The following is a 27,738-nucleotide window of genomic DNA, read 5'->3' as shown; positions in this document are numbered from 1 at the left end:
GGTAAAGTATAATATCGTAGGGATTTCTGAGTCGCATGTGGTGTAGCGCCGATTGGACTCCTTTCTCAGACATGCTTCCTGTTCTCGGCATAAGATCGTCGAAACGGCAATAAACAACCGCGGGAAAGAGCCAACAACCACACCCATGGACAACTAACTCTCCAGTACGAGCGCCACAATCCTCTGCGTCTGTACTATCCCTTCCCCAAGACATGCTTTTGCCAAACCCCCACCTCCCCTTCCCAGCATCCTCCTCATCCCCATCTGCTTCGGTCATAGCCTCCAACACACATCCCTGACCGAACCACTGAACCTGCTGTCAGCGTCAACAGTCGTATCCACCCTTATCCACAAGGACCTAGAGCTTCTTGGGAATAGCAACTAACCCTTCCTTCCCCTCATGCACGTTTCCTGCTGGGCGGGTTTAAATACGTTGATCCCGGCACCTCTGTAGCTGTTTTTTCCCTCTTCACATGCTATAGCTGCTCTCTACCTAGTGTGACCTTAATCATGAACGTCTTTCGCAGGAAGAACAAAACGGACGATGCTGTCGCGGTCACAGATGAGGTAGCTCTAGAAGGCCATGAGGACCTCGCGGTCATTGTCGCGGAGAAGACCTTGTGGCAGAAGATATTCCCCATCTTGGCAGCTGGCTCGGGTCTCTTCTCCGAGGGCTACGTCCAGAGTGTATGTTTTCGCCTGCCTACTTGCGCCTACTTGCGCCAGGCTGTCGCATTCCATAGCTAACTCTCTCCCAGGTCATCGGATCAGTTGGTACCATCCTCGGCCAAATCTACGGCCCTGCCTACAGCGACTCGAACGGCGCGAAGAACATCGCCGCCATTGCCTTTGCTGGCACCGTGCTGGGCATGCTTGTCTTCGGTTACACGAGCGACAAGTGGTCACGCAGGAACTCCCTCCTCGTCGCTACGGTCATCATGATCATCTTCACAGCCCTTTGCGCCGGCTCGTACGGCGGCGGCTCACTCCCCGGCATGATCGCCGCGCTCACCGCGTTCCGCTTTCTTGTCGGGATCGGTATCGGCGGCGAGTATCCCGCAGGCAGTGTCGCGGCCGCCGAGGCATCTGGCGAGGTCAAGTCCGGAACGAGGAATATGTGGTTCATTATGTTCACTAATGTGGCTATTGATTGGGGCTTTGTCATTGGCGCGTTCGTGCCGTATGTCTTGGTTCTAATCTTCTCCGAGAACCACCTCCGCGCCACATGGCGTGTGGCTTTGGGATTGGGTGTTGTCCCTCCTATGGTGCTGCTCTTGATGCGGCTTAAGCTCCAGGAGCCCGAGCAATACAAGCGCGAGTCCATGAAGCACGTGAAGATTCCCTACGGAATCGTCCTGAAATACTACTGGTTCCGCTTGTTTATTGTTGGACTCATCTGGTTCCTCTATGATGTACGTCAAGTCCGCTCCCTACATCAGAGAAAGAAGAAGCTAATTTTGACAGTTCTCCGCCTTCGCCTTCGGCATCTACTCGTCCACCATCGTCAAACATATCATTGGAGACGATGTCCCTCTCTCCACCACATTCGGCTGGAACACAGTCATCAACCTCTTCTACATCCCCGGCGCCATGCTCGGCGGACCCATCTCCGACAAAATCGGCCCCCGATACGCGCTCGTGATCGGCGTCACCCTCCAAGCCCTCGTCGGCTTCATCATGGCCGGCTGCTACGACACGCTCACCCGTCCCGGCCACATCGCCTCCTTCGCCGTCGTCTACGGCATCTTCCTCTCCCTCGGCGAGCTGGGCCCCGGTGACAACATCGGTCTCATCGCCTCCAAGACCTGCGCCACCGGCGTCCGCGGCCAGTACTACGGTATCACGGCGGCTATTGGCAAGATCGGCGCGTTCGTCGGGACGAGGGTGTTCGTGTACATCTCGCAGGCTGGGGGTGACGATGAGACGAAGGCGGCGCAGTATCCGTTCTGGGTCGCGTCGAGTTTGTGTGTTTTGTCCGCCGTGTTGGCGCTGTTCTGCTTGCCGCATATTGGCCAGGATACGATCACGCAGGAGGATACCAAGTTCAGGGCGTATCTGGAGAGCCATGGCTTTGATACTAGGCAGCTGGGTCTTAGCCGTGATGAGAGCGTTGAGGGAGCGAATCTGGAAGCTGAGACTGCTGCTAAGGAGTCGGCGGACTTGGATTCAGCGGTCGCTGAGAAATCGGCTCTGGCTGAGAAGTCATCGAACTGAGTGAGGGAGGTGCGATATAGGCGTGTTTATAGTTGAATAGTTTTGTGCCAGTCTTCGACGTGGTTTTAATGAGAACACGAGCGTGAAGTGAAGGAGATATAATACTTTTCCAAACGAGTCGAAGCCATTAATTAATAACTATCGTCTTCTCTTCTCTTCTCTATGTAATGGTGAAAAGAAAACCCCCCCAAAAAGATACAGAGAAAACTGCGAGAGGGAGAGCTTGAACCCCCCATGCCACCAAAAATATCAAGATCTTCGGATTTACGCTTTCTGTATGTATGTGCAGTAGTATACGCGTTTAACGAGTTTAGATCCCCTTTCCCAATAAAAGAACCTTCCTCTTCGCGTGTAAAGATCCCCTCCCAATAAAGAACCTTCCTCTTCGCGTGTAACGAGATTCCCTCCCCCCCCAATGGACCAAGCCAAACTGGGGATCTTCTAGTACAATATATGTCTGTTTTGTCCTTCAACACCAGCCCCCAACTAGCTTTTCGCCGCCGCCTCTCCTGCCGTCTCCCCCCCAGTCGTCGTCTTCCCCTTCCCCTTCCCCTCTGCTCCTTCCTCCTCATACAACCCATTCTCCTCAATATACTCAATCACCTGTGCGGGAATGAGGTATCTCACACTCATCTCTCTCCTCAGAAACAGGCGGATCTTAGTACTACTAACATCATTCAAAATCAACTGCGGGATAACCCAAATCTTCTCCTTCCACGCCTGCAAACTCGACAGCGCATCATCGATATCCGTACCCGTCCGCTCAACGATGAACGTCCCGTACCGACCGAGGATGTGCTCGAGATCCTTGGCTGACCAGACCAGGGGGGTGGACATGGTTTGGATTAGGTCTGCGCCGGCGAGGAGGGCGATGCGGACAGGGCGCGGGTTTCCGTCTACGTCTAGCACGCCGCCTTGCACGACGTTGATCTCGTGCTCGAAGTGGTCGAGGACGAGTGCGGTGGGGGTGTATTTCTCTTGCAGCGCTTCCCAGGGGTCGACCATGAGCCAATTTGAGGTCTGTTGGACGGCGAGCTCGCACATACGTAGGCTGCTATTTGTTAGTCTCTTCTATCATATGGGTGGGAATTGATTTGGGGGGCTAAGGGGACCTACCGATGTCTCGCGCTCGTCAACCCAGCCTTCTTATACGCATCACTAACGGGACTCAAAAACCCGCCCAGAACCTCAAACTCGGTATTAAATTTCGCAAAATCAGCCGCCATCTCAAACATCCTCAGATGCAGATACGTAATCGGGCTGAACGACCCACAGGCCACGAAGACGAGGGGGATGCGATTCGCCTGCGTCTGCTGCCTCTTGTACCTGTGCGTGGGGAACTGGTAGTTCGCTGCCGTCTGGCTGGAGACGGAGTCGTCCATGTCTGCGTCGGAGGAGGAGGGGGATGCGGGCCGTGACTGGCTGGGGGGGGTGGTGGTGGTTGCCATGATTGATGGATTTGGGGGATCGAGCAGAGACCTTCAGAGGTCAATCTGCGCCGTTTAATCGAGCTGTGACGACTGAGTCGATAGAGCGTCGTTGATGGGCGTGGGTGCCTGGCACTGCCGTGTCTGTCGTCGTCGTCTGCCCCGCAGCGGCGGATATCGGCGATCGATCTCTCGAGACGGACCCCGCTGTGCAGCCGGACGCCTGCGCCGATACAGAGAAGCGTCGGTGTGTGAGGATTCGGGATTAGATTTTGATTCCGGGACGGTTGATCGAGTCGGGTCGTTTGCCGGTGAGGGGGTGAACGGTGGTGAAGAGATTGGTTTAGAGTTTGTTGGGGAGGTGGTGGTGGTGGGTGAGTCTTATCTTGGTCCTTTCTCGGCAGTGGGGCGGGTTTGGGTGGTTGTGTGGTGTTTCTGTGTGGTGTTTCTACTTATGGGGGGGTTTGGGGGGGATGTGTACCTGTCGTGTGGTGCACACGTGAGGTGGCGACATTCTATCACACTTGGCATCAGCTTACTTTTGCTACTGACTGCCGAAGATTGGTATAATAACGATTGATACCAGAATAGAATCGCGAATTTGCAGTTATTCTCTTGGATATAAAGATTTTATCGATTCCGATTTCTTGCCACTATCTATAGCCGTATGACGACGCGGCGTGCGCGGATGGCATAATCACACTGCAGGGACATGCTGCAGTGCGCCCATACGCATCTCGTACGCTCTGTTTATTCGCCAATGGCCGACATAGGCGAGTGGACTTTGCAACACATACGAAACGGCTGTTTGGTTGGTGGAACGGACTACACGACATAGATACCAGAGGAAACGATTATCTCTCATATAGGCTGAAGAGTACAAAAACATGGGCGATGAGACATTTTTATAACAAGCAGGCAGGCAAGGCAGATAGGCAGTTAGGTGAAATACTAAAATTCTGCATTCATCCCAATTCATCCCCCTTTCTACGCAACCTCCCCGACAACCACGACCACGGGTATTTTGTCTATCTATAAATCATCCACCCTCCCATCCACTCCTGATTATACAAAAACGCATCCCTAAACATCTAGACTATCATAGACGAAAACAACAGCCCCGAAACACAAAAAGGAAATCCATTAGTTTTTGAGAAGTGTGTGATCCCCCATCAGGGTATGTCAAAAAGGAAAAAGTATATCGACGGACGATGATAAAACAACAACAAAAAAACTGAGAGACAGTAACATGAGTAAAAAAAAACAGCGCCGTGTGCTATGTTATGCATATGCCGTGCGTGCGCACTCCCCCCTTGCGTCACGCCCCCCCTTCACAACTCCCTTCCCCCCTTCACTGCTTCTCGGCTACGATCTCCTCCGTAGTCGCGAGTTTATTCTCCCCACGACTTCCCCAGGTCCTCCTCTTCCCCCTGGCACTATCGCGGGTGGCGGTCTTCTCAAGTCCACCAGCAGCCGTAGTACTATTCCTGGTCCTGCTCTTCTGCAGCGCGAGCTCCTCCTCAGTCGGGGGCTCCTCCTTCCCGCTGTTCTTGGGGACACGGGCGAGCCAGTAGATGAAGACTGCCATGCCGGCGTTGAAGAAGACGTAACCCTGGAGGATACCGAAGTTGCGCCATCTGTGTGCGTACGAGGAACTGAAGACCTTGAGGAGGTCGTTGGATTTGCCGACCGAGCAGTACTGGCAATCAGTCGTGGCGTCCCCGTTGACGAGGTAGCCGCCGGCGAGCTCGACGAAGGCGCCCATGAACTGCGTGCAGGTCTTGCCGACGGTGGGGTTGAGGTGCAGGATCTCGCGCGCCTGGCATACGACGTCGACGTTTGCGATTCCGACTGCCAGCATGCCGTCGACGAGGTAGCGGAAGGGCGAGAGGTGGTACATGAAGATCCAGAAGCGGGGCATGACTTGGGGGCTGGCGAGGACACCGCAGAAGATGAGGCACAGCGAGAAGAGCAGGTTAGCGATGTTGCCGCCGGCTTCGGCGGTCTCCATGCCTGCGATGATCATGGTGCTGAAGGTCGAGGTGAACATGAGGAAGGACCAGATGTAGAGGAACATGAGGCCGCCGCGCTCGTGGAATTGGCCGGCGTGCTGGGCGTTGCGGTACATGCCGATAGGGTAGTAGTAGGTGGCGAAGAGGAGGACGGACATCAGACTGTTCCATGGGAGCTCGACGATGATGTTGGACACGATGAAGACCTTCCAGGAGTATGTCTTGGATGGGCGTTCGCGGACCTCATAGAGAGAGCGCTGAGTGACGAAATGCGGCATCATCTGCTGCACCAAGTTTCCGAAGATGGTCAAAAGCATGAAAATGGAGAACAGCTGGTTCTGGATACCCTGCATCGAAGTTGGAGCATCCCAGAAAGAGAATCCAATAAAGAGACCAGTCGACACACACAAGAATGTCTTGGAGTACAGGTATGAAGGTGTGCGCCAGAACTGCTGGAACACTCTCTGTGTGACGGTTCCGAGCTGCTGGCCCATTGGCGCAGCGTACTCATCCAGGCTGGTTGGATCGGTTTCGACCTCCTTCTCGATGAGCTGGCGGCGCATGTCAGCGAGCTGCGCGCGCACCTCAGCCTTCTCGTCAGATTCGTTCCATGCTACTGGCCAGTCGACGGTTGTTGTAGAACCAGGGGCAGCACCAATGACTTCCAACATCCACTCAGCGGGGTTCTCCTCGACGCCACAGGGGCGTGCGCCGTTGCGAACGAAGTAGTCAGTGAGGATCGAAGAGTTCTGGCCGACGTCACCGAAGTAGACGGTTCTTCCGCCCTTGGCGAGGAAGAGGAGACGATCGAATTCCTGGAACAGAATAGCAGATGGCTGATGGATAGTGCACAGAATAGCTTGGCCGTTGTTGGCAAGCTTACGGAGAAGAGCGATAATAGACCATGCAGTTTGAGAGTCGAGACCAGAAGTAGGCTCGTCAAGGAACAGAAGAAGGGCAGGCTTAGCAGCGAGCTCAACACCAATGGTGAGACGCTTGCGCTGCTCGACGTTGAGACCTTCACCGGGAACACCAACAACAGCCTCAGCGTACGTCTCCATCTCGAGAACCTTAATAACTTCATCGACATAGGCGATCTTCTCGGCACGAGGAGTGGCCTTAGGCTGGCGGAGCAGGGCGCTGAAAGTCAACGCCTCGCGGACAGTGGAGGTGGCGAGATGCAGATCCTGCTGCTGAACGTAACCGGTCTTGCGCTGGAATCCGCTGTCACGCTGGCGGCCATCGACGAGCATTTGGCCCGTAACGACACCCATGGTAACACGAGAAGCGAGGACATCGAGGAGAGTAGTCTTACCAGCACCGGAGACACCCATGAGTGCTGTGAGCGTGCCGGGCTTGACCCATCCGTCGACGTCGTCGAGGAGGCGGCGCGGTTCCTTCTTAATCTTGATATCGTAGTTGACGCCCTGCCAGTGGAAAACGGCGGTTTGTCTCTGGATGCTAGGTGGGGCCTCTCCAGCAGCGGCGTGCGTGGCAGTAGCCTCGAGGGTGTTGGTATCGATACGGTTGTCTTGAGCGCCCTCCTCATCGTTCGAAGCGGATGCAAGCTCGGGGACCTTGCCACGGGGGAACAGGAGAACCTCACCCTTGGACTTCTTAGCGGAAATCCACTCAGTAGCAAGGAGATGAACGGCGCAGCCGAAGACGACGAGAGCCCAGAGGATACCAAGGTTGCGCCACATGTGGCTGCGCTCGTATCCGTAGTTGACGCGGAGCCAGACATCGCCATCGAGGACGTCGGATCCAGCCTCGGCGCCGGTGGTGACACAGACCTTGTTGGCGAGCGTGAGGAGGTCGTAGTCGCCGCCACGGGGAACGAAAGACGTGCACGGAATCTTGCGGCCGGAGAACTCGTTCACCATGAGCGACTCGAAGGCGTAGGCGACGGGATCGATGTAGTTGATCCAGCGGAACCATGGGTGCATGTCAACCGTGGGAATGGTAAAACCGGTGTAGATGATAAGCGACAGAATGATGACAGCGGCAGGACCAAGAGCCTCAGGTAGACTGCGAGCCATGGATCCGATGGAACGGAAGAACATAGACATAGCCATGACACAAGAGAAACCGAAGAGGATGAATGTGAAGAATGCACTTGGGGTGCGCTTCAGGTTCGTCATGAAGTATAGCGTGATGTTGAAGAAGATGGACGAGCCGATCTTATTCGGCATGTCGCAAATCATAGACGCAATCGCTTCAGCGAACGGATGATAGAACGCATATTTCGTGTGCTTCTCGACAATCGGACGCTGTGCGAAGAGAGTAAGAATTTCGAGGGCAGAACTGAAAGCGTTGATCAAGATGGCGAAGAAGAGGAGAGCACCCTTGCTGAAGAGCGTCTCGGTGTTATCCTGGAGATTGAAGAAGACCGAAGCAATGACCAGAGCCATAACCGTGTTACCGAAGATTCCTGCGAACAGGAGAGACATATCACCCCTGAGACGCTGGAAGCCACGCGTAACGCAAAGCTTGACCTGCATGGGGACGGAGATGGTGTAAGGCGACTTGATGCGCTGACCACGTGCCTGCTGGGCGCGACGGCCCTCCTTGAACTTCTCGAGGTGGGCTCCGCCGATGGGGTACTCGGCCTCGAACTCCTCAATCTCGCGGAGCAGCTGGGCACGGTCCGCACTCTTCTGCCAGGCATCGGCGAACTCATCGGGGGTCTTGGGGGTGCTGTGCTCGAAGCCAGGGCGGACAATGCGCTCCAGCGGGCTGGTGAGGGAGGTGAGGAAATCGGCGGTGGTCTGACGCTCGGGACAGTCGAAACCCATGTTCACGAAGAACTCCTTGGCCTTGTGCTTGTGTCCGAAGTAGATCTGGCGACCCTCGTAGAGAACGGCGACCTTGTCGAAGACATCGTAGATGGACTGCGAGGCCTGGTAGATGGCAACAATGGCAGTTGCGCCACTGATGTTGGTAGACAGTCTCAGAGTCTTGACGAACTCGAGAGCAGTCGCGGAATCCAAACCACGGGTGGAGTTATCCCAGCACTGCAGAGGCGATTGGCCCACACAGCACTCGGCAATGGAGACACGCTTCCTCTCACCACCGGAAACACCACGAATGTAATCGTTTCCAACATTAGTATTAATAGTATGCGACAGGCCAAACATGGCCATGACCACATCACGCATGTGCTCGGCATACTGCTCGCGCGACACACCCGGAATGCGGTTATTAGGGGCCCTAGCCAGGGCTGCGAACTTAAGCGTCTGTCCAACAGTCAACTGCGGGAAATGCACATCAACCTCGGCCTGGTAGATACACTCGCCACGGAAATCGTTGTGCATCTGCTGGGCAGCGATACCCTGGTAGTTGATGGTGGACTCCTGGTCGATGAAGAAGCCGTTCGTCTCACCGGAGATAGTCTTAAGCAGCGTCGAACACCCACTTCCAGGGCGTCCAAGCACGACCAGCATCTCGCCGCTGCGGACGAGACCCTCAAAGTTACGCAGGATCTGAATCTTGCGCTGGCCCTTGCCGCGGAGCTTGTTGAACAATCCACCAATCTCGAGCGGGTAGTTACCAAAGGTCTTCTGGTAGTCCATGGGGTTGCCGAAACCGTGGACATTGAGATTCTTGTATGCAATGCCCGCCGTGCGTGTGGGGTAGCGCTCTGGGTCGCGGCTGGTGATGCCTACGAGGGTCTTGGTCCAGGCTCGGGCGTTGAACTTCTCGTTGTGGGGGTCGAGAGTGGGGTCGGCGGAGGTGAAGGGGTTGTCATGCTCGCCCTGCTCGTTGCGGATGGAGGCCTGGGTGAAGGTGCGCGCGAGGTCGGTGATGTGCTTCTCATTGTTCTCGGAGGAGCTGGTGTCGGTCTCATCGTGCAGGGTGTCTTCGGTCACTGGGCGCTCGGATTCAATACTGTGCCCAATGGCGTTGGTGGTGACGCCCTGGGCTTCAGGGAGCACGCCGAAGGCGCCAGGGACTGGTGCAGTCGCCATGGCTGCTGGTGGTGGTGGTTTCGTCTCGCTCTTATGAGAGGAAGGTAAAGAGAGTGGAGGATCCGGAGATCAGAGTCGTAGCAGCGAGGTGAGACCCATGCAGTGAGGAAGCCGTGTGAAAGAAGAGAAAGGTTAAAAAGGCGGGGATTAGGAAGAAGATATAATGAATAAAGAAGGAAGAAGAAGAGGAGGAGGGGGAGGAAGGAAGAATGAGTGAGACGGGGTCGGCGAGCTGAAAAAGAAGGAGAAAGATTGGACGACGAAGCCAAGCCGGCGGTGATGAGGGCGGTGCTTGTGAAAGGTCCGCCTAGAGTGAGTAGTATGAGGACTTTTATGAAGGTACACAGACACACGGCTGTGGAGCAAGACGTGGCCCTGGTTTACTTTAGGCGTAGGGAAGAGGGTGGAGGAGAGGATAATCTAGCCAGAAGCAGACGAAATGGTAGGCCTGGAGAGATTACAGGGCCCCTCCATAGAGTTGGATAGAATAAAGTACAGTCAGATAGCGTGTGATGAGGGTCTGACATAAAAAACGAGAGGGAGGACGACGAACAGATGGGTACAGTAAGTATATTTTCATAAAAAGTTAAAATTGTTTTCTCAGCGGGATCCGGGAGAATGGTGTGAAAGAAGTACACAAAGGGTACCATCTCCAACACATGCTAGGCAACAATGATTGGCATGCAACGCAAGATGTGGTGGGAGAGGTACGGGAGGAGTACATCCATCTTCCAGCGTACCTTATTCTAGAAGGGGCAACCATCAAAGTCGACTCTCCCCACTCGTCCCCCAATTCCCCCGATCCCCCCAATATCCCCTCCAATTACAATCCCGCTAACCCCAAAGCAAGACTAGCGTATCCCACACATCAGCTTCGGTTACAGCGCGTGCACGTTGTGAAGAGACAAGAGACGAAGAGAAGGAACAGAAAACGAACAAACAGGGACCAAAGAACGATAAGGCGCGACCCCACTATGCTGGTTTGAGACAAGCGCGTCATCATCGGGAGTGTGGGCTTCCGAGTACGAGTGGGGAGTATGATTGGTGGGAGACAAAGTAATAGATGCAGGAGGGGGAGTCAACCTAGCACGTATGTGTATATTAATGTGGGTTACATTACTCCATTGTATATTTCTGTGGGTCCCTCTGGTTGCATAACTCCGTCTCCTCGTCTCCTCGTCTCCTCGTCTCCTCGTCTCTCGCACTCGTACTCGCTCCCTCCCGGTCGCGTTTGTTCGGAAAAATATGGCTGTGTGGGAGACGAGAGTGGTGGATGAGTGGTGGAGTGCATGGGAGGGTACTTGTCTATCCATCTACTTCTCCACTTGTACAGAGGTACACTCCCATGATCGAACTTTTTATGCACGCCGGGTGGATGCTACCTGTCAAGTGTCGGTGGTTAGGGAAACCTCCGAATTGCCTCAAATCGCCTTGTGCTGCGAACATGGCTCATCTCTCTTCGTGTGCGGTGCGTCTACGGAGGAAGGACACATGGCTCATCGTGTCTCATTGATCGCCAAGGACTGACTGGTAGGCAGCAAGTACCACCACCCAAAGGATCCAAAGGGGCCAGTACACATACATATGCAGACTTACTCGACTTACTTACACACTTCTTACATACACCACGTATCAGCACAGTAATCTCTATAGCCTTACTAACCCTCGCACACCGATCCCACAAACCAGATCCTACACCGAAGAAAGCGAATCGCCATCAACACAATATCAATATGTACTACTAACTCCAATCCCAATGACCAAAAAATAAATAACAGCTCACCCAATCCTCCAGTATAGTAGTCCTTCCTTACACATGCATCTTACCCCCCATCACACGTGCAACAGCGAAACAAAGATCGCCATCTGCACCACCATCACTTACGAGACATAACACAACACAAACCTTGTCACCTTGTCTTGTGTCTCTTCCACAGCGACACAAGCCAGGCGCCACGCCCGCTCCGCTCCGCCCCGCCCCCTCGCATATCGCGCTTTCCCCATCTTCGTCTTCGTTTTCGTCTTCGTCTTGTCTGGCCTCCCTCCCTAGATTAGGCTTCTGAAACATATCACATGATTTATCCACCTCCCTCCTCCCTCCACTCCACACAGTCACAAACACAGGCCAAACACGCGTACATCACCACCAAACCAGCGGGGCAAGTAAGGTAGGCAGCCAGCAAGGTAGACACACATAAACATAACTCGGATTCGGATCTCTCGTCTCGGATCGGACAGCACCATACCCTCCATCCCCTCCGGTAAAGTATCTCCGCTACGGTATTTAAGCGCTTGGCGCATCCACTTCGTCATCCCCCACCCACACCCCACTTATGCCATCTGGGCCCGGATGTGAAGAGGGTTGGGTTTCCCGCCGTGACCACCGAAAGCGCCGATATGTTAGTAAGGGGGGGGCGGTTATTTTTAATTTTTTTAATTTTTTTGCTTGGAGGGGCTACAGATTGTGAGTTACTGGAGGGAGGGAGGGAGGGAAAGGGGGTAGGGCATGGAGATACACTTTGTATCGCCGATGCCGATACACACGGAGATAAAGGACGGTGGGGAGTATGTTTTTGTTCTACTTACACCGTTGCGGATATGATGCGATCGCTTCACGATTGGAGACGCGTAACTTTCTCATACAAGTAGGTAAGTGGATATTATCGCTGACAACAAACACAAATACAGATATCAAGGAAAGCAAAGTAAGAACCATATTACCAATCAACCCCAGAAATCTCCATCCTATATTCACGATGAACACCTTCATCCCCCGCCTCCGTCACGTCAACAAACGTCCAATATCACATCACACCCATAAAAACTGCCAGCCCAGTCCAGATCACATGCTCGCGTACCCCCACCCCCACACCGTACTTGTGCCTGCCAATAAATTAGGCGAGTTCGTGGGGTGGTGGGGGATATTTATCGACCACATATATTGGTATAGCCCAGTTCAGTTGGTTGAGAAAGACAGCGGCGGTGTATTGGATTTTGCGGAACTGTAAGGAGAGAGAGAGAAACGCAGAGGATAATTGGGAATATGATCAAATGATCGTGTGGGAAGCGAGCTCTATACAGCTCAGCTCGGCTGCGTGCGTGCATCTTTTACTCTTGCTGCCGGCAGGCAGGTAGTGTTTTATTGAGGCACGTCGAATGCACGCAACGTGTTCTAATGCAAGGTAAACTCCAGGAGAACCAGAACAACGCAAAATTCACGCTGCAGGTAAGGTAGGTCGGTAGTAAGTATGCACTCAATTCTTTCCGTCTTGTCTCTATCTATCCCATCGCATATCTCCTCTCGTCACAAAAGAAACGCATGCATCTCTTCATGCACACATGGAAGCGAGGAAAGCAAGGAGCAAAGCAATCAAAGAAATTGAATTGAACGAATCGCATTTCAATCAAACGAAAAAAAAATATTCTACCACTCTCTCATCTCCCATCTTTTTCTCTCAAAATATTGAGGGGGTATGCGAAAAAGTTTCGATGACCACCCATCGCGTACGTGTTGCCCTGTTGAGGGGGCCCAGCCAAATTCCATCCACACCACCTTCATCTGCCCCTATCCGTCATCAATCACACCCTCCCTTACTTGGTGAGGAAGCCAAGGTAATCCGCGACCAGAAGCGTAATCATCCTGCGTTATCAATTAGCACTCATCACACCAACACCATCTCCGACCCAAACCCCGGAGCGCCAGGGAGACGACAAAAAAAGGAAACAGGAAAACCTACGCATGCGGCGCAATCCTAACATAATACGTCGCAAATCCGCGATAGAACCTCAACACCCCCTCCTCCCTCGCCACCTTCCTAAAGCAGTCAATCATACTCTTATACTGCATCTTCCCATCCGCGCCCTTAACCTGCTTCTGCAACCTCGTCTTCACAAAATCAAACGGCAGCGACATGGCACTCGCAAAGAACCCTGCAACCGCACTCGCCGTCAGCACCTGCGTCGTCGGCGGCAAGGAAGTGCCCTTGAGCCTCGCTTTCGCCTCGCTGAAAAAAGCGAGCTGTCCGAAATTCAGCGCCATGGCGCGGACTACCGTCGGTGCGGCGCCGGCCCATAGACGCGCTACGCCCTCGGCGCGCACGATGGAGGCGAGTGCGTCGATGACAGATTTGTAGTTCTTGCGCTCGGCGAGGGGTTTGAGGCCGTCGGATTGCATGCGGATGAGCGCGAGGTCGGCGGGGTTGCCGATCATAGCTGCTAATCCACCAGCTGAGAGACCAGCAGCTGCGCGCTCCGAGAACCCGACTTTCTTACCCGCGGCCTCGCTGCTCTTTGCGAAGGACTTCATGAACGTGTCGAAGAATCCCATGCGGGCAGTGGTATACACAGCCTGTCTCAGCAACCCGGCACTAAGACCCGTATACAAATCCCTCGCCTTTCCCGCGGCGATGATATCCCTAGCAATCTTGATGGGACTCGGTTTCGGCCCCGTGCGCGCGCCCTCACCAGCGAGCTGGAGACGCACCTTGACCATGTCGATGGGCTGGATGGCGGTGGTGGCGACCATGCCGGCGAGGCCGCCGTTGAGGAAGGGGAGGGCGGCGCGCATGGCGGGGGCTTGGAAGAGGGAGTTCTTGGCGCCGATGGGGTCGGACATGGCTTTTTCGGCGGCGCGTTTGCTGGACTCGAGGGCTTCGGCGGATTTGGCCCGGGCCGATTCGGCGGCTTGTTTTATGGAGGAGGACATTGTTGGGGGGTGGGGGTGGGGGAGTGGAGTTTGTTGGTGGTGGTGGTGGTAGCTGGGAGGTTGGAGGGGTCAGCTTAGGGTTTGTGAGGGGAGGTGGGATGAGATGCCGTGTGATGGGGCAGTGAGGGCATTGAACGATTGAGGGTTGGGGAAGTAAGAGCTTGTGGGATATGTAAAGAACCTCGTTGCCAGAAGCACGTAGATATTTACCATATCCCACTTCTTACTCAGTATCGGAGACATACCGGAGGCTCCCGTTCTAACCGGCGGCAACGTGCTACTTTCTGTTCTCAGGAATAATCGGCACTGTTCGACGGCAACTTGGTTGCTCCAGCCGTCTCTTATCGGAAGTGCTCAGATCCGAAGCTCAGCGACTCAACTCGCGGTTCCAGACTCGCTCTGATGTCGTAAGAGAGTAGCTTGATAAAGTTCTAGGCACAGGTAAATGCCAACAAAGCTATTCCTTTGTTCTAGGACTTACTCCGATAAATGGCGGGAAGATGTTGGTAGGAAGGACGGGTTGGGTGGTGGGATGGGTTGATCGAGTGTGTGAGGTCGTGCTTTGGTTTGGTGCGTGGTGTGGTGGATGATACCCGATGGTTGGTTGGATGGTGGGCAGGTGCGGGGAAGGCGCAGATGAGGGAATGAGGAAGGAAGGGAGCTTCAGGCTATGATGATGAGGTGTGGTTTATGTGGTTATATGTATGTGTGGTACATATGGTTACGAGGCAGGATGGGCGTTCAATGATGTATCGGTTCATGGAAAGTGTGTGTATCATCCATGATGGGTGGATGTTCATTGGACGCGGGTGCTAGAAGCCGTGTTAGAAGCCGGGAAGAGAGGGAGCACGTGAGGACTATCATTGTTTCCACGCTTTGAAATGGGGTATGGACGAAGAGAAGTCGGAAGGGAAATGGCTACACAGTGAGAATGGACAGACGGATATGGCTACAGTTCGGTCTATTGGGTTTTGTTGAGAGATTGGTATTGGGATTGCCGCCGGCGAGAAGGATGTCCCCCAAGGTCACGGCCTGTCAACAGAGGGCGTGCGCGGGTAGGAACGGTGACGTGGGTTGCCTTGTGGATACCTTCCCCCGGCGCTCACCGGAGGTCGATTACCGGGACGCGGGTATGGTTCGGATCTATTACGCTTCGATTATTATGTTGAGCATCATCTTGAGAATCTTGAGCGTCCTGTTCCCCGGAAAAAAGGGAGTATTACAGCTATGTTTTTGCTTCATTTCTCCGAATCGTCGCAATCACCACCCTCACCATCATCATCATCATTCATCGTAGACTTCCAAGCTACATCGCAAGTGGCATATCGACACCAGTAGACGCCAGTACCACCCCAGTACCGATCCCGAATGCAAGTCCCGTCATGCGAGAATAGCGGGGTAGCCGGGGTAACGTAAGTGCGATAGCTGCGATAAGGCGACTGCGGACCCACATTGTCCGTCTATTGCTGCCCGCTTGTCAGCTTCTCGTCCGTGCCACCCTGGGACGTTGAGGTCTAGACAAACGCAAAATATAAAAAAAGCAATATTCTACGAGGACGAGGATGAGAATGGCCGGCCAGCGACGAGAACACAGTATTTGACTCAAGTGGGAAGCTCGTACTACGTATTCTTTGCTGGAGACATAGGTTTTAATGGCTAGGCACTCACTCGTGGGCCAGCATCGAAGCGTGTTGACGACAGCAATAGAACATGGCAGCAAAAATTACCAGCGACAGCAATAGAACCATGACAGCAATTGAGAGTAGCAACAGCAAGCGATTAGCGACAGTAAGAGAGATAACAGCACCAGCAAGAGTCTGACACGGAAAGGTGGGTCGCGATAGCCAATTTTAAAAATAGTGAGTGAAACGTGCTTTCCAGGAAGACTCCAGGCTCTCATCGACAGAATTGGAAGTTGCATATGTTTGAAAAGATCAATGTCCATCCCAATCGGACTATTTATCCGTTTCCACTCCAAATCATTCTCCAGCGTACCAATTCCAAACAAACCCTCGCGGATCCAGCTTCAATTCAACACCATACAGTATTTCTCCGTGAGGCAAACATCATACACAATTTCTCCGTGAGGTCCGTGATCTCTTCAACATTTGTATTCTCACAGTGGGTCCCCCAACCTCCCGCTCGTCCCCTCCAATTAGTCACCCATCCAAGCCCTCACTTCCACTATATCCCAACAATATCGCTATCGGATAATGGAACCGGCACTACGCCCTAGAAGATGCACCCAATTAAACTTTTGGCGGCGTTTCTCGCCCGATGGGAAGAGCCGCAACTTACCCGAGCCGGCCCCGTTCACATCCGATCTCTAACCCACGAGGGACTTTTAGCTGCTCTGTATGGTCGTGGTGGTGTATGAGATGGGATGGGCGGGATTTCGTACCCGGTGGTATGGCGATGTGGGTGCCGGCGGTGTATTGTCTCCGGATACCAGGGGGTGAGAATGTTGATTGAACTTTACCTGGATGAACCGGGTAGACGCGGATTTCGAGTAGACTATATATCGGTGTTCGTCTTGCGACCTCAGCTCGAAAGGAACAGGTGACAGAGCCAACGGCGACGAGAAGAATCGACAACGGTAAAACGAGCGCGGCAACAGCAGAAGCGCAGCGGTGAGAATGCAAATGACAGCGAGAAATAAAATCACAACTTACCTCCATACGCCCCATACGGCTTAAAGACAGAAATCCATCTGGCTTCTGTATTCGATCTCGATCCGAACGATTCCACATAGGTATCAATTAGTATCGCTCGCTTTTGGTGCGGATCTGTATCCAATGGCTAGTTCGAGCTGCTTATATATCCATCAGCCCCAGATTTGGGATTGAGGGATCATCACACTGGTCTTCGGATCTTTGCTTTCCCATGGTGGGTTTGGGGTCACCGACGCTGCTGAGATGGGGATGAGGGACTCGGGCGCAGTTCTATCGAGGAAGGAACTACGCCTTTCACACCGACGATGACTTCACCTTCACGTATTTGGCAGTAGATAAACTCAGGTTGGGCACTGCCCCGACTGCCTGACCATCCCACAACACTCCCCCGCGCCCACTCCCATTGATTCCCACCCTCCCCTTCCTCCCAGCTGCTCGTGAAGGAAGGATCATCGAGTGGGGAGCCCCCGTATAAACAAGCGCAGAAACAGTGCCCAGACCCAATCTTCCCCCTGGCTATACGGATCCACTGTGGCATATTTCTGTTTGTCGCCTATCCGCGCCCACAATCGGTGAAGCCATGGAGACTTGCCTTCGAACAACTATAAAAACGGCCCAGATGGTTCAATTGATGTTGCTTGTTTCAGTCAGCCATCTCTTGTAGGATTGGAGATATCATGACATCCTGAGCGTGTAACCCCACCATTATCCTCCTTTATCGTATCAAGCATGCACCACATTTTCGAGGTGCTTGACGCTCGGCGATCATTACCTTTGCGTGGTGGTGGTGGAGTCGTTGGTGACAGGAAGAACCCGGCGACAGTGAACGTTCGGCGGCGGCAGGGCGCACACAATGGTGGGATTCCAGATAAGATTTGGCAACGCCCATGTCCGCTCGCCCACCGCAATTCTCGATGAAATCATGCCGCACCTAATGTTCATGCGGTCAGATATAGTCCTCTAGAGAACCTTTGCCCCCCGTCTTCGAAAGACACTACAGATTTGCGGTGTAATAATGACCAGTACCCATGTGATGGCACGCAGTCGGATTATCAACATCGAACCACAGACATAAGGAAACTTTCCTATAATATGCACGTTATTGCCGATACTGGGGTGGTTATATACATGTATATAGCAAACTGCAAGATATATTGGTAGAAAATAGTGCTCATGAAGTCAATAACATGATCAAATTTCTCGTCGATTACGGGCTAACTCCCACATTTTCATCTATCTACTCTCACGTCCGCTACCCAACAAGGGGGACCGTCTCTCTCATCACATCATGGTATCATAACTCACAGGGCCGCCAACACCGCGTGTCCCTGGATCAGCGCCGGCTGCTGCTTCGCGATATACTTCACAGTCTCGATAAGCTTCGCCCTCGTCTCCTCCTCGAGCTGCTCCTTTGGCTCTCCCAACACGGCCGCGAACACTGGCACCAATTGTGGGGTCAGCTCCTGCACGGTCGAGTTGCCAGCCTGGTACAGGCCAACGATGCACCCGTAGATAGGCGCGTTCTCCTCGTAGTCCTCCTTCAGCGGCAGCAGACCCACAAGAACGGGCAGCACATCAGCGATGGGAACCTTGTCGGGGTGGGCAGTGATCATGCGGGTGACGCAGCCAGCGGCGTTGTCAAGGGTGCGAGCACGCTCAGTCTGGAGGAGAGGCTCGAGCTTGCGCAAGATCTCGGGGTAGGCGGGGCCGTAGGTGTTGACGTCCTCAGAGTGCTGGATGAGCAGACCCGTGGCGTAGGCGGCGTTGGAGCGCGACTCAGGGTCCTCATCCGTGAGGCGGTGGAGGAGGAGCTTGAGGAGGGTGGCGGTGGAGGGGGTGACGGCGGCGCCCATGTGGGCGGTGCACTCGGCGACGACACCGATGGAGGTGGAGCGCTCGAAGGCCTCCTGGGAGGAAGCGAGCTTCATGACAGGCTTCTCGAAGACCTTCCAGAGCTCGCCGAATTGGCTGCCGAGGGCGGCGGAGAGGCCGATCACGACGTCGAGGGCGGTGTCAACCGCGAGCCAGTCGTACTCGGAGGTCTCGCCGACGTCCTCCTGGTCCTCATCATCACCCATGTCCATCTGGCAAGGGTGCTGGCGAGTGACAAGCGCGGCAAGGATGGTGGTCACTTGCTCGAGCATGTTACCCTGGGTGAGGATAGCTGGGCCGCAGAGCTTGAGGGTGGCGGCAATGTTGCGGTTGATGTCGGTGACGACGGCACTGTGCTTGTCAGCATGATTCTTTCAAAACTTTTTAAAACAAATTGAATGAATAGAAATGGATCGGAATGTTGATACGTGTTCTCAGCAAGTGCAACTTGTGCATCTGAGTGAGCTGGGTACGTAATGGTGGTTCGTCATATCCACGTAGAAATTAAAATTATAAAAGGAAAGAACGTACCGGTCAACTTCATCGCCCCAAACAGTCATTGTGGCAGTAGCAACAACCTCACCAAGCTTGATAAGCTCTTGGCTTGGCTGCTCCTTCAATGGAATACCAGGAGTCCATTTCTTGCCGGTGTGGTCCTCCATCAAAGCCCAAAGGCAGGCATATGCGCGCCACAAGGTGCCGATGGCAGCCTTACGGCAGCCCTCATAAGAGTGGTCAACCAAGGTCATGACGGCCTCGACAGTCTTCTCCAAGTGAGGAATGTAGAGATCCTTGGTGTGCGAAAGGATATCGCCAATGACTTCAACAGCGATTTCCTTCTCGAGGGCAACGGCAGTCACCGCGGTGAGATCATCCCAGTCATCATCATCGTCCTCATCGTCATCCATCGAATCCTCATCAGTTGAGGGCTGAACGACCTTGATCTTCTTGCCCGCAACGACAACCTCGGTACCGAGGAGGTCAGAGGCTTCCTCGCCAAGCTCAACGTCGAGGTCAGACTCCTCCTGCTCAAGGCACTCCAGAAGGCCCTTGACAACACCGTCCAAGAATGGAGCAAACTCCTTCTCGTAAAGCTTCGACATGGTGCTCCAGAGAATGTAGGAGGTTTCGCGAAGACGTGGGTGTCCAAGGTGGAGAGCCTCCTCCGAGGCAGCCATCAATGGCTGGACGTATGGCTGGAAAGCCACACCACCGACAGCAGTTGCCATGCTGCCCATGGCATCGCAGACGGTACCGCGAAGGTCGAGCTCCTCCTCGCTGTCCTTCATGGTAACGTACTCGGACAGAGCCTTCATGGTTTGCTCAAAGAAAGGCAGGAATGCCTCCTCTGCAGATGAGGCAATGGACCCCATAGCACCTGCGGATGCACCCTTGACCTTGAAATCCGGGTGCTCGAACAGGCGGCCAATGCGTGGGACAAGCTCCGAGATGTACAGAGAAGAAATCTCAGCCTCCATGCCGTCTACGAGAGAGTCGAGGGCAAGGCAGGATCCAATGATGATTCCAGTGCTGATCTTATCAGTCTGGCTGGCAGCGGCATCGAGGTTCTTGAGGAGAGCGGGGACGAGAGTCGCGTGCGACTGGCTCATGTCTTGCGCAAGGTCTTCCGCAAGGCGGGAGACACCGTGAAGGGCAGCTTGGCGGACGTTGATATCCGAGTCATTGAGCAGCTGGAGGATGAATGGCATGATTTGCTCAAGCTGGGTGGCAACGAAGTCGGGTGCGCCCTCGACGACCATGCCGAGGGAGAGAATACCAGCCTTACGGAGGGCTGGGTCTTCGCTGTTGGCATATTGTGGGAGGGAGGTGAGCAGTGGGACGATCACCTGGCGGGGTGGGAGACTGCTTGCGAGGATATCGAGGAGGGACAGGGCCGAGCGAGCAGGGGTAATCTCATCCTCGTCATCGTCGTCATCTTCCATCTCAGCTGCAATTTGCATGGCCTTGATGGTCAATTGTTCTCCCATCCCTTGGATGCCCTGAACCTTCATGCGGCGGTACTTGACACACTGCATGAGGTACGAGAGGGCTTGCGAGCGGGTCTCGTCGGTGATGCTCTTCTCGACGGAGAGTTCAATCATAAATTGGACGAGGTCCTTGAAGTGGTTGGCCAAGAGGGCCGACTCACAACCTAGGAGAGTTTGAAACACCTCAAAGGCTTGCATGGCGCGATCCTCGTCGTTGTCGTCAATGGTTGACTTGAGAACAGCAACCATTGATGGGACAGTGTCCTGGAAAGACTTGAGGGACTTGCGGTCCTCCTCAGGGTCGATGAGCATCGCAATGCGGCTGAGGGCAAGCATGGTGTTGATGCGGACCTCGGGGGATTCTGGGTCGCGGATGGTTATGGAAAAGAGTTGGAAGAGGATAGGTAGCTTGTCGATGAATCCATCGCCAACAACCTCAAGAAGGGTAAAGAGAATGTACACTCCAACCTCACGGTGTCCTACTTGTGGCTGCTTGGCGGCCTCCATGAGGAAGCCCGGGAGGTCGGCCCATTCGCCATCTTCAAGGTCGATCCCAGCAATAGCGGAGATAACGCGAGCAGTGGAATGGCGCACGAGAGATGATTGCTCGTTCAGGGCGGCCTTGAGCAGTGACTCGCGGATCGCTGGCTTGGGCCCGTCAAGGGTGGCCCAGTGCTTCGGGACGAGGCGTAGGGCTTCAACAGCTGCTTGTTGGCGGATCGCTTGGACGTCGTGAGAAGCGAGAATTTGTAGGAGCCATAGTAGAGACTCAGAGTGGGGGTAGTAGGTTTGGCGCAGTTCGGTGGTAGCTGCCTTGACCTTCTCGGTATCGGCTGAATATGTTAGTGAGGAACAAATATAAAAAGGTCGTTGAGGAAAGGGGTGAAAAAGTTCACAGGCATGGACGGGAGTGGACGGGGCGACGACAACGTGTATAAACAACACCTGCCACGGCGACAACTCATCGCGATAGAGGGGTAACTGCAGAAAGAGGGAAACTTACGAATCTGAATGCTTTGCAGCAACTCAACAAATCGTCCTTGGTCCATCTTGATCTTTCTTTGGTCTAAAACCCTCCAAAATAGATCAGACCAAACTGAGAACAAGAAATAAAGTCGAAGGTGGGGGGGATTGTTTATTTCAGTAGAAAAAAAATTGTGGTGGTGGATAATATAGCGCGGGTCGAGCGGTGAAGTGGGGCAGAATACAGAGGGGTTGGCGGGGTAGAGCCGGCGGTGAGAATGGCTCCAACTTAAACGTGGTGCGACGGTTCGACGGGAAGTTACAGAAAGTAAATCGTTAATTCCTAAAAAAGAATAAAATAAGCAAAGTTTGCAGAAGATCGATCTGTTACAAAGAAAGAATCATGGCTAAAGGAACCTGGTACCGGGAGAACTATATGATTTCCACTTCGCCGGAGCTTATCCAACCTGAGGCTGTCAATGCAGCGTTCGAATCTGATGCTATATATTGGGCCAGGGGCATGGAGCCTGAATATTTGAAGAAGATGTTAAGCAAGTCTCTTTGTTTTGGAGTTTATGCACTACCAGAATCATCCTCAGAACTTGCTGGTAAGTTCTTTAGACTGAGTAATGTAACACTAGCTGATTGTTCGTCAGGTCGCAGCGATCCTCCTCAGATTGGTTTTGCTCGTGTAATTACAGACGAGGTCACATTTGCATACCTGACAGATGTATATGTTCTTGAGGAACATCAGGGGAAGGGTCTAGGATCGTGGCTGGTGGAATGTGTCAACGAGGAGTTCGCTTCTTGGCCGCATCTGAGACGAGTGATGCTGATGGCAAACCTGAAAGAGGGAGAGGCGTTTTATGCAAAGATGGGAATGTCTCAATTCAAGCAGGGCGAGAATGGTTTTGCAATCTTAAACAAGCAGGGAAGGGGCTCTGCGATGCCGGTTTGAATGTTGTTTTGTATTAGATCTTTCAAGTAGTTTTCCCATACGCTCCACCAGCTTCCTTTCTCCTCTCCAACGCTCGTTTATAAGGTGGTGCTGTCGGTGGCTGAACTGGGTCGAGCGTTACTCGATCTTTTGGCAGATGATATGTTGCATCAGCGTCGAAGGATGATAGATCTCCACATGCCAGGAAGGGTGCTATCCACCGATCAGGGTCGCTGTTGGTTTCAACTTCGACGACACCATCCGCCCGTGTTTCAGTGGAACTGCTGGAATTTATAAGAGTTTCCTTTGTGCTACTCTTTGCGTTAACCATTGTTTCGAGCTGTTCAACATTCAGAGGTTCCGACAAACTCGCATGATACCCTTCTGGAGGTTGAAAGTTCAAACACACAACAAAGGCCTCAACACTACTTGCTCTGCTTGACCTTGGCTTTGCAACAACGACTGTCTCAAAGAATAGTTTTAGTTGTGCATACAGCAAATCAACATCCCGTCCTCTAAAAATCTTGGCCACGAATTTACCTCCCGGGCGAAGAACACACAGAGCAAGATTCAATGCTGCAAAAAGGAGTTGCGATTGGACGTATATGTCAAGATCGTGGAGACCTGTAACATCCGGCGCTCCATCGCTCAGTACAAGATCGGCCTTAGCAGATCCAAGATTTTCGAGTAAGAGCGGGACCGTGGCGGGGTGAGTGATGTCGGCACGTAAGGTAATAATGCCTTGGAGGGCGGCCATGGGTTGGAGGTCGATTGCGACAATTTTGATATCTTTAGGCGGCTGCGGGGCCGAATCTGCTTTTGTTGGCTCTGTTGGCTCTTGTACCACTGCCTTCGCTGAGTCCGTACTTGAATCGAGCGGAATCGACTCGGATTTTGATTGTTGTAGAGATGTCTGGCGAGCCGTTTCTTGTTTGTCCTCCCATGCTGACCGCCCAAACTTCTCTCCTTTAATTAATACTCGAGACAATACTTGACTCCAACTTCCAGGAGCGGCGCACAAGTCGACAACTCGGGTGACATCTTGGAATAGGTCGAATTCTAGATACCTGGTTAGATGACGTTCAATTTGTGTGTGAGGAATGGTATACCTTCGTCCAGCTGGAGCAGCTTAAATGCACTCCTTGCTCTCCAGCCTTGCTCTTTTGCTAGCCGGTAATAGGCGTCGCGTTTGTCTTTAGAAGATTTCCCCATGGTTGAGAAATATTGTGTCTGGAGTGGTGAGTGGGCTCCTCGTACGTGGGGTGAGAGAGCCTTGTCAGAATCTTGCGAGGCTGAGATACTCGGCGAATTATATCCCCGCGATTTGTGAAAACCTCCGGAAAATGCTTATCGCCGCCAAAAATTATCTTTACCTTGAGGGACATTGACCGCCAGCGATATTATCGCACTACAACTCTCTAAATATGGCTCCTCAAAAGCCAAAGAGAGACAGGCCTGTGCCGACTACAAGTCAGAGGTCGAAGAAGCGGCAAAAGGTTGAAACTTCAAGCTCTTATGCGCCCGCAGGAGCTGGTTCAGATGTGAGGAAGGTACCTGTCGCATTGGATGCTTTGCCATGGAACGAAGTTGAAATGCCCGATATGTTCGAGGATGCCGAGGGTTTCTTTGGACTGGATGAGGTGGACAATGTTGAGGTTATCAGAGACGGAAATCAAGTCAAATTTGTGAGCCTTTAGAGACTACCCAAGCCGTTATATGGTTAAGCTAACATTTTAGGTTACAAAAACCCCAATTGACGAGACCGAGTTTGAAGGATTTGATGATGATATGGCAGATGCGCCCGCGGATGATGCCGTAAAGACAAAACCAAAGGATGCAAAGGCCAAGGCGAAGGGAGCAAGGGCCGATTCGAATACGCCGAAATCAGCGAAGACGGACAGCAAACAACAAGCCAAGCCGGAAACCCCAAAAACGGATGATACCAATGTTGCAAAGTCCAAGAAAGAGTCCAAGAAAGAGAAGGCCGCAAAATTAGCAGCGAAAGCCAAGGATTCTATGGCGAAATCGAAGGACAAGAAGCTACCAGAGAAACAACAATCAGCACCCAACGTGTTCGCAGCTCTTCAAGACGAAGCCGAAGATGAAGATATGACTGAATGGGCAGAGCTGAACCTTTCTCCGGCGATGCTTTCGGCCCTGGCAAAGATTGGTTTCACGACACCAACGCCGATCCAACAGGAGGCTATTCCGGAGGTACTAGCTGGGAACGATGTTATCGGGAAGGCCTCTACGGGTTCTGGTAAGACGTTGGCCTTTGGTATTCCAATTATCGAGAGATGGCTCCAGGATAATGAAGGCCGGGAGGATGAAACGGTAACAGAAAAGAAGACTCAGAAAAGTGCAACGGCTTTGATCCTGTCGCCAACTAGGGAACTGGCACATCAGTTGACCGATCATCTTACGAAGCTTTGTAAAGGATTGTCCGATGCGCCGTTCATAGCCACAGTAACCGGAGGATTGGCCATTCAGAAACAGCAAAGACAGCTGGCAAGGGCCGACATCATCATCGGCACGCCCGGTCGGTTGTGGGAAGTCTTGAGCTCAGGCATTGAGCTCTCCAAATCTCTTAAAACATTGAAATTCCTCGTTGTCGATGAGGCAGATAGATTGTTAACGGAGGGACATTTCAAAGAGGCTGAAGAGATTATCTCGAAGTTGGACCGCCACGACGCGGACGATGAAGAAGAGCATGTCATTACAAGGCAAACCCTCGTCTTTTCCGCAACACTGGAGAAAGGACTGCAACAAAAGCTATCAGGAAAGGGCAGGCTTGGGGATAACGGGATGGAGTACCTGATGAAGAAGCTGAAATTCAAGGGAGAGCCGAAATTTATCGACGTGGCTACGTCAGCCATGGCAGAGGGCCTCAAGGAGGGCGTTATTGAATGTGGTGCCACCGAAAAGGTATGTATCAATCCTCAAGCCTCATTACTGCCTAGCATCATATACCCAAAAATTTACCATACTGACTCTACATTTCAGGACCTATACCTCTATACTCTCCTCCTTCACCACCCCAACCTCAAAACCATCATCTTCACAAACTCCATCCACACCGCCCAACGCCTCACCCCGCTCCTAGCCAACCTCAACTATTCCCCCGTCACCTTACATTCAAACATGCCCCAGAAGGCTCGTCTCCGGTCTATTGAGCGATTTTCCTCTCTCCTTGTCGCCACCGATGTCGCCGCACGCGGACTCGATCTTCCAGCCGTCGAATTGGTCATCCACTACCATCTACCCCGTGCTGCGGACATGTACGTCCATCGTTCTGGTCGCACAGCGCGTGCTGGAGCACAGGGAACGAGTATTATGCTTTGCGCACCCGAGGAGGCGCAGTCGTTACGCCGCCTCGCAGGGAAGGTTGGTGTAATCCGCACACTTGACATTGACAGGCGCGTCGCGGCCCTGTTACGGCCACGTGTGGTGCTCGCAAAGAAAATTGCAGACGCAGGAATTGCGAAGTCTAAGGGAGAAAGAGGAGATGAATGGGCTCGCAAGGCGGCAGAGGAATTGGGTGTGGACTACGATAGTGAAGATTTTGAGAGGAAGGGCAAGGTTGGAGGGCGGGCAAGGAAAGAGAAGGAAGCGAGAGGAATGACTAAGGATGAGATGGGAAGAGCGAAGGCAGAACTGTCGTCGCTGCTGTCACAGAGGGTTAATGTCGGGGTCAGTGAGAGGTATTTGACGGGCGTGGATGTGAATGCATTACTCAAGGGTGGCGGGCAATGGCTAGGAAGCGTGGAGGGCATGGACTAGATTAACATGGTCGCACACGATATTCCATCAGTTTTGTAAAAGCATTAGTGCCTTCGAAAGGCGCAGGCTTGAATCAATTTCATGCAAAGACAATTCCTCGATTGACAAATAATATTCTCCCAGTCTCCCAGTTCCTTTTGCATTTCTCTCCTCATTCTATTGCCCTGGTCCTTTCACTTTGTCCCAGGCGTTGCTGACGGCTGAGTCGCCCTTCAGTTGCTATGCCGTAGGGCTGGGACATACTGGTGATCCGGATTTGTAATCCAGTTTGATCGAATCTACTCCGGAAACAGTAACTCCTGTGGGACCTGTTTGTGATAGCAGACCGTGAACTCGTTGAGGGAGGGTTCTGAGAACGGCAACACCTGGTGGGTTTGCCCTAGCAAGAACCGATATCAATGCTTTGCTTAGAATGCAGCTCCATGGACGCCCACTTTGTTCAAATCAAGCAACGACATGATCGTTTGGGTGGATTATATCTCGATCATGAGCGTCAATCCACCTGCCCAGCCACCTGGTCGCCTCCACCATCTCCTTCATCAACCTCCTTCCTCGCGCCCCAAAATCCTCTCCCATAGCTCACCAAAATTTCCTCTCCCTTCTTAATCCCCTTCCCTTTGCCCGCTTTCCCAGCCGGTAATACCCAAACCCCCATCGCTCGCTCCTTCCCGCCCCACCCTTCTCGAAACTCCGCATTGGGCTTTACTACACCCGGCACCCCACGGTAGTCATTCACAAACCTGGCCTCATTCCCACTTCGCGCCGCGTCCACTGCCAGTTCGGTATCTCGATCAAGACTCAGGTCATAGTCGCTCGCCTCGTGCGCCGCTCCCTGGCCGTGAACTTCCCCAATATAGGGCAGGATGAAGGAGCCTGGGGGAAGATCTTTCGCTGCAAACAACCCGCTCTGTCCATTTGCGGGATGTGATGGATTGGATATTGGTGTAATGCGCACGAGAGGAGATGGTCCTGGAACGGTTTGAGGTGTGTCTTGAGCTGTTGACGTTCGTGTGCGGAGGGCTTTGAGTTGGATGGGGCTAAGGGTGCGGGAATAGGCTGGTGTTTTGAGGTAGGGGATGTGAGGGGGCCAGTTTTTGGGGGTGCTGCTGGAGGTACTGGCCTTTCCTGGCATCGTTGGAGAGATACTAAAATGTGGTTGGTGATAGTGGCCGAGGATATGTGGTAGTAAACAATAAAAAC

The 27,738-nt window shown here is 53.1% G+C and overlaps 9 protein-coding genes across 9 annotated transcripts; 3 read left to right on the top strand and 6 right to left on the bottom strand.

The window, feature by feature from the left end:
- Positions 1–57: 57 nt before the first annotated feature.
- On the top strand, positions 58–2,340 carry VE01_05045 (uncharacterized protein). Its single transcript, XM_018274511.2, has 3 exons — positions 58–687; positions 759–1,412; positions 1,465–2,340. Exons 1-3 carry the CDS (start codon positions 511–513, stop codon positions 2,212–2,214), a joined length of 1,581 nt encoding a protein of 526 aa, XP_018131456.1. The 5' UTR covers positions 58–510; the 3' UTR covers positions 2,215–2,340.
- Positions 2,341–2,585: 245 nt separating this feature from the next.
- Positions 2,586–3,772, bottom strand: VE01_05044 (uncharacterized protein). Its single transcript, XM_018274510.2, has 2 exons — positions 3,331–3,772; positions 2,586–3,265 (listed from the first exon to the last, which is right to left on the bottom strand). The coding sequence occupies exons 1-2, from the start codon at positions 3,660–3,662 to the stop codon at positions 2,701–2,703; spliced, it is 897 nt and encodes a 298-aa protein (XP_018131455.1). The 5' UTR covers positions 3,663–3,772; the 3' UTR covers positions 2,586–2,700.
- Positions 3,773–4,978: 1,206 nt separating this feature from the next.
- Positions 4,979–10,160, bottom strand: VE01_05043 (uncharacterized protein). The gene has a single exon (XM_018274509.2). It carries the CDS (start codon positions 9,619–9,621, stop codon positions 4,993–4,995), a length of 4,629 nt encoding a protein of 1,542 aa, XP_018131458.1. The 5' UTR covers positions 9,622–10,160; the 3' UTR covers positions 4,979–4,992.
- A 2,496-nt stretch (positions 10,161–12,656) lies between these two features.
- On the bottom strand, positions 12,657–15,107 carry MIC33 (Putative mitochondrial 2-oxoglutarate/malate carrier protein). Its single transcript, XM_018274508.2, has 3 exons — positions 14,572–15,107; positions 13,359–14,378; positions 12,657–13,261 (listed from the first exon to the last, which is right to left on the bottom strand). The coding sequence occupies exons 2-3, from the start codon at positions 14,324–14,326 to the stop codon at positions 13,213–13,215; spliced, it is 1,017 nt and encodes a 338-aa protein (XP_018131457.1). The 5' UTR covers positions 14,327–14,378; positions 14,572–15,107; the 3' UTR covers positions 12,657–13,212.
- Positions 15,108–18,151: 3,044 nt separating this feature from the next.
- VE01_05041 (uncharacterized protein) lies at positions 18,152–21,986 on the bottom strand. The gene is made up of 3 exons (XM_018274507.2): positions 21,862–21,986; positions 19,402–21,691; positions 18,152–19,221 (listed from the first exon to the last, which is right to left on the bottom strand). The coding sequence occupies exons 1-3, from the start codon at positions 21,905–21,907 to the stop codon at positions 18,300–18,302; spliced, it is 3,258 nt and encodes a 1,085-aa protein (XP_018131460.1). The 5' UTR covers positions 21,908–21,986; the 3' UTR covers positions 18,152–18,299.
- A 137-nt stretch (positions 21,987–22,123) lies between these two features.
- Positions 22,124–22,830, top strand: VE01_05040 (uncharacterized protein). Its single transcript, XM_018274506.2, has 2 exons — positions 22,124–22,429; positions 22,478–22,830. The coding sequence occupies exons 1-2, from the start codon at positions 22,225–22,227 to the stop codon at positions 22,777–22,779; spliced, it is 507 nt and encodes a 168-aa protein (XP_018131459.1). The 5' UTR covers positions 22,124–22,224; the 3' UTR covers positions 22,780–22,830.
- VE01_05039 (uncharacterized protein) lies at positions 22,248–24,225 on the bottom strand. The gene is made up of 2 exons (XM_018274505.2): positions 23,868–24,225; positions 22,248–23,817 (listed from the first exon to the last, which is right to left on the bottom strand). The coding sequence occupies exons 1-2, from the start codon at positions 23,968–23,970 to the stop codon at positions 22,802–22,804; spliced, it is 1,119 nt and encodes a 372-aa protein (XP_018131529.1). The 5' UTR covers positions 23,971–24,225; the 3' UTR covers positions 22,248–22,801.
- Positions 24,137–26,690, top strand: MAK5 (ATP-dependent RNA helicase). Its single transcript, XM_018274504.2, has 3 exons — positions 24,137–24,443; positions 24,496–25,683; positions 25,762–26,690. The coding sequence occupies exons 1-3, from the start codon at positions 24,183–24,185 to the stop codon at positions 26,536–26,538; spliced, it is 2,226 nt and encodes a 741-aa protein (XP_018131530.1). The 5' UTR covers positions 24,137–24,182; the 3' UTR covers positions 26,539–26,690.
- On the bottom strand, positions 26,588–27,733 carry VE01_05037 (uncharacterized protein). The gene has a single exon (XM_018274503.2). It carries the CDS (start codon positions 27,668–27,670, stop codon positions 27,032–27,034), a length of 639 nt encoding a protein of 212 aa, XP_018131535.1. The 5' UTR covers positions 27,671–27,733; the 3' UTR covers positions 26,588–27,031.
- Between the last annotated feature and the right edge of the window lie 5 nt (positions 27,734–27,738).

The sequence above is a fragment of the Pseudogymnoascus verrucosus genome, assembly GCF_001662655.1.
Source record: "Pseudogymnoascus verrucosus strain UAMH 10579 unplaced genomic scaffold scaffold_15, whole genome shotgun sequence".
NCBI lineage: Eukaryota > Fungi > Ascomycota > Leotiomycetes > Thelebolales > Thelebolaceae > Pseudogymnoascus > Pseudogymnoascus verrucosus.
The sequence above is the reverse complement of the archived record's forward strand: the minus strand, read 5'-3'. Positions and strand labels throughout refer to the sequence as shown.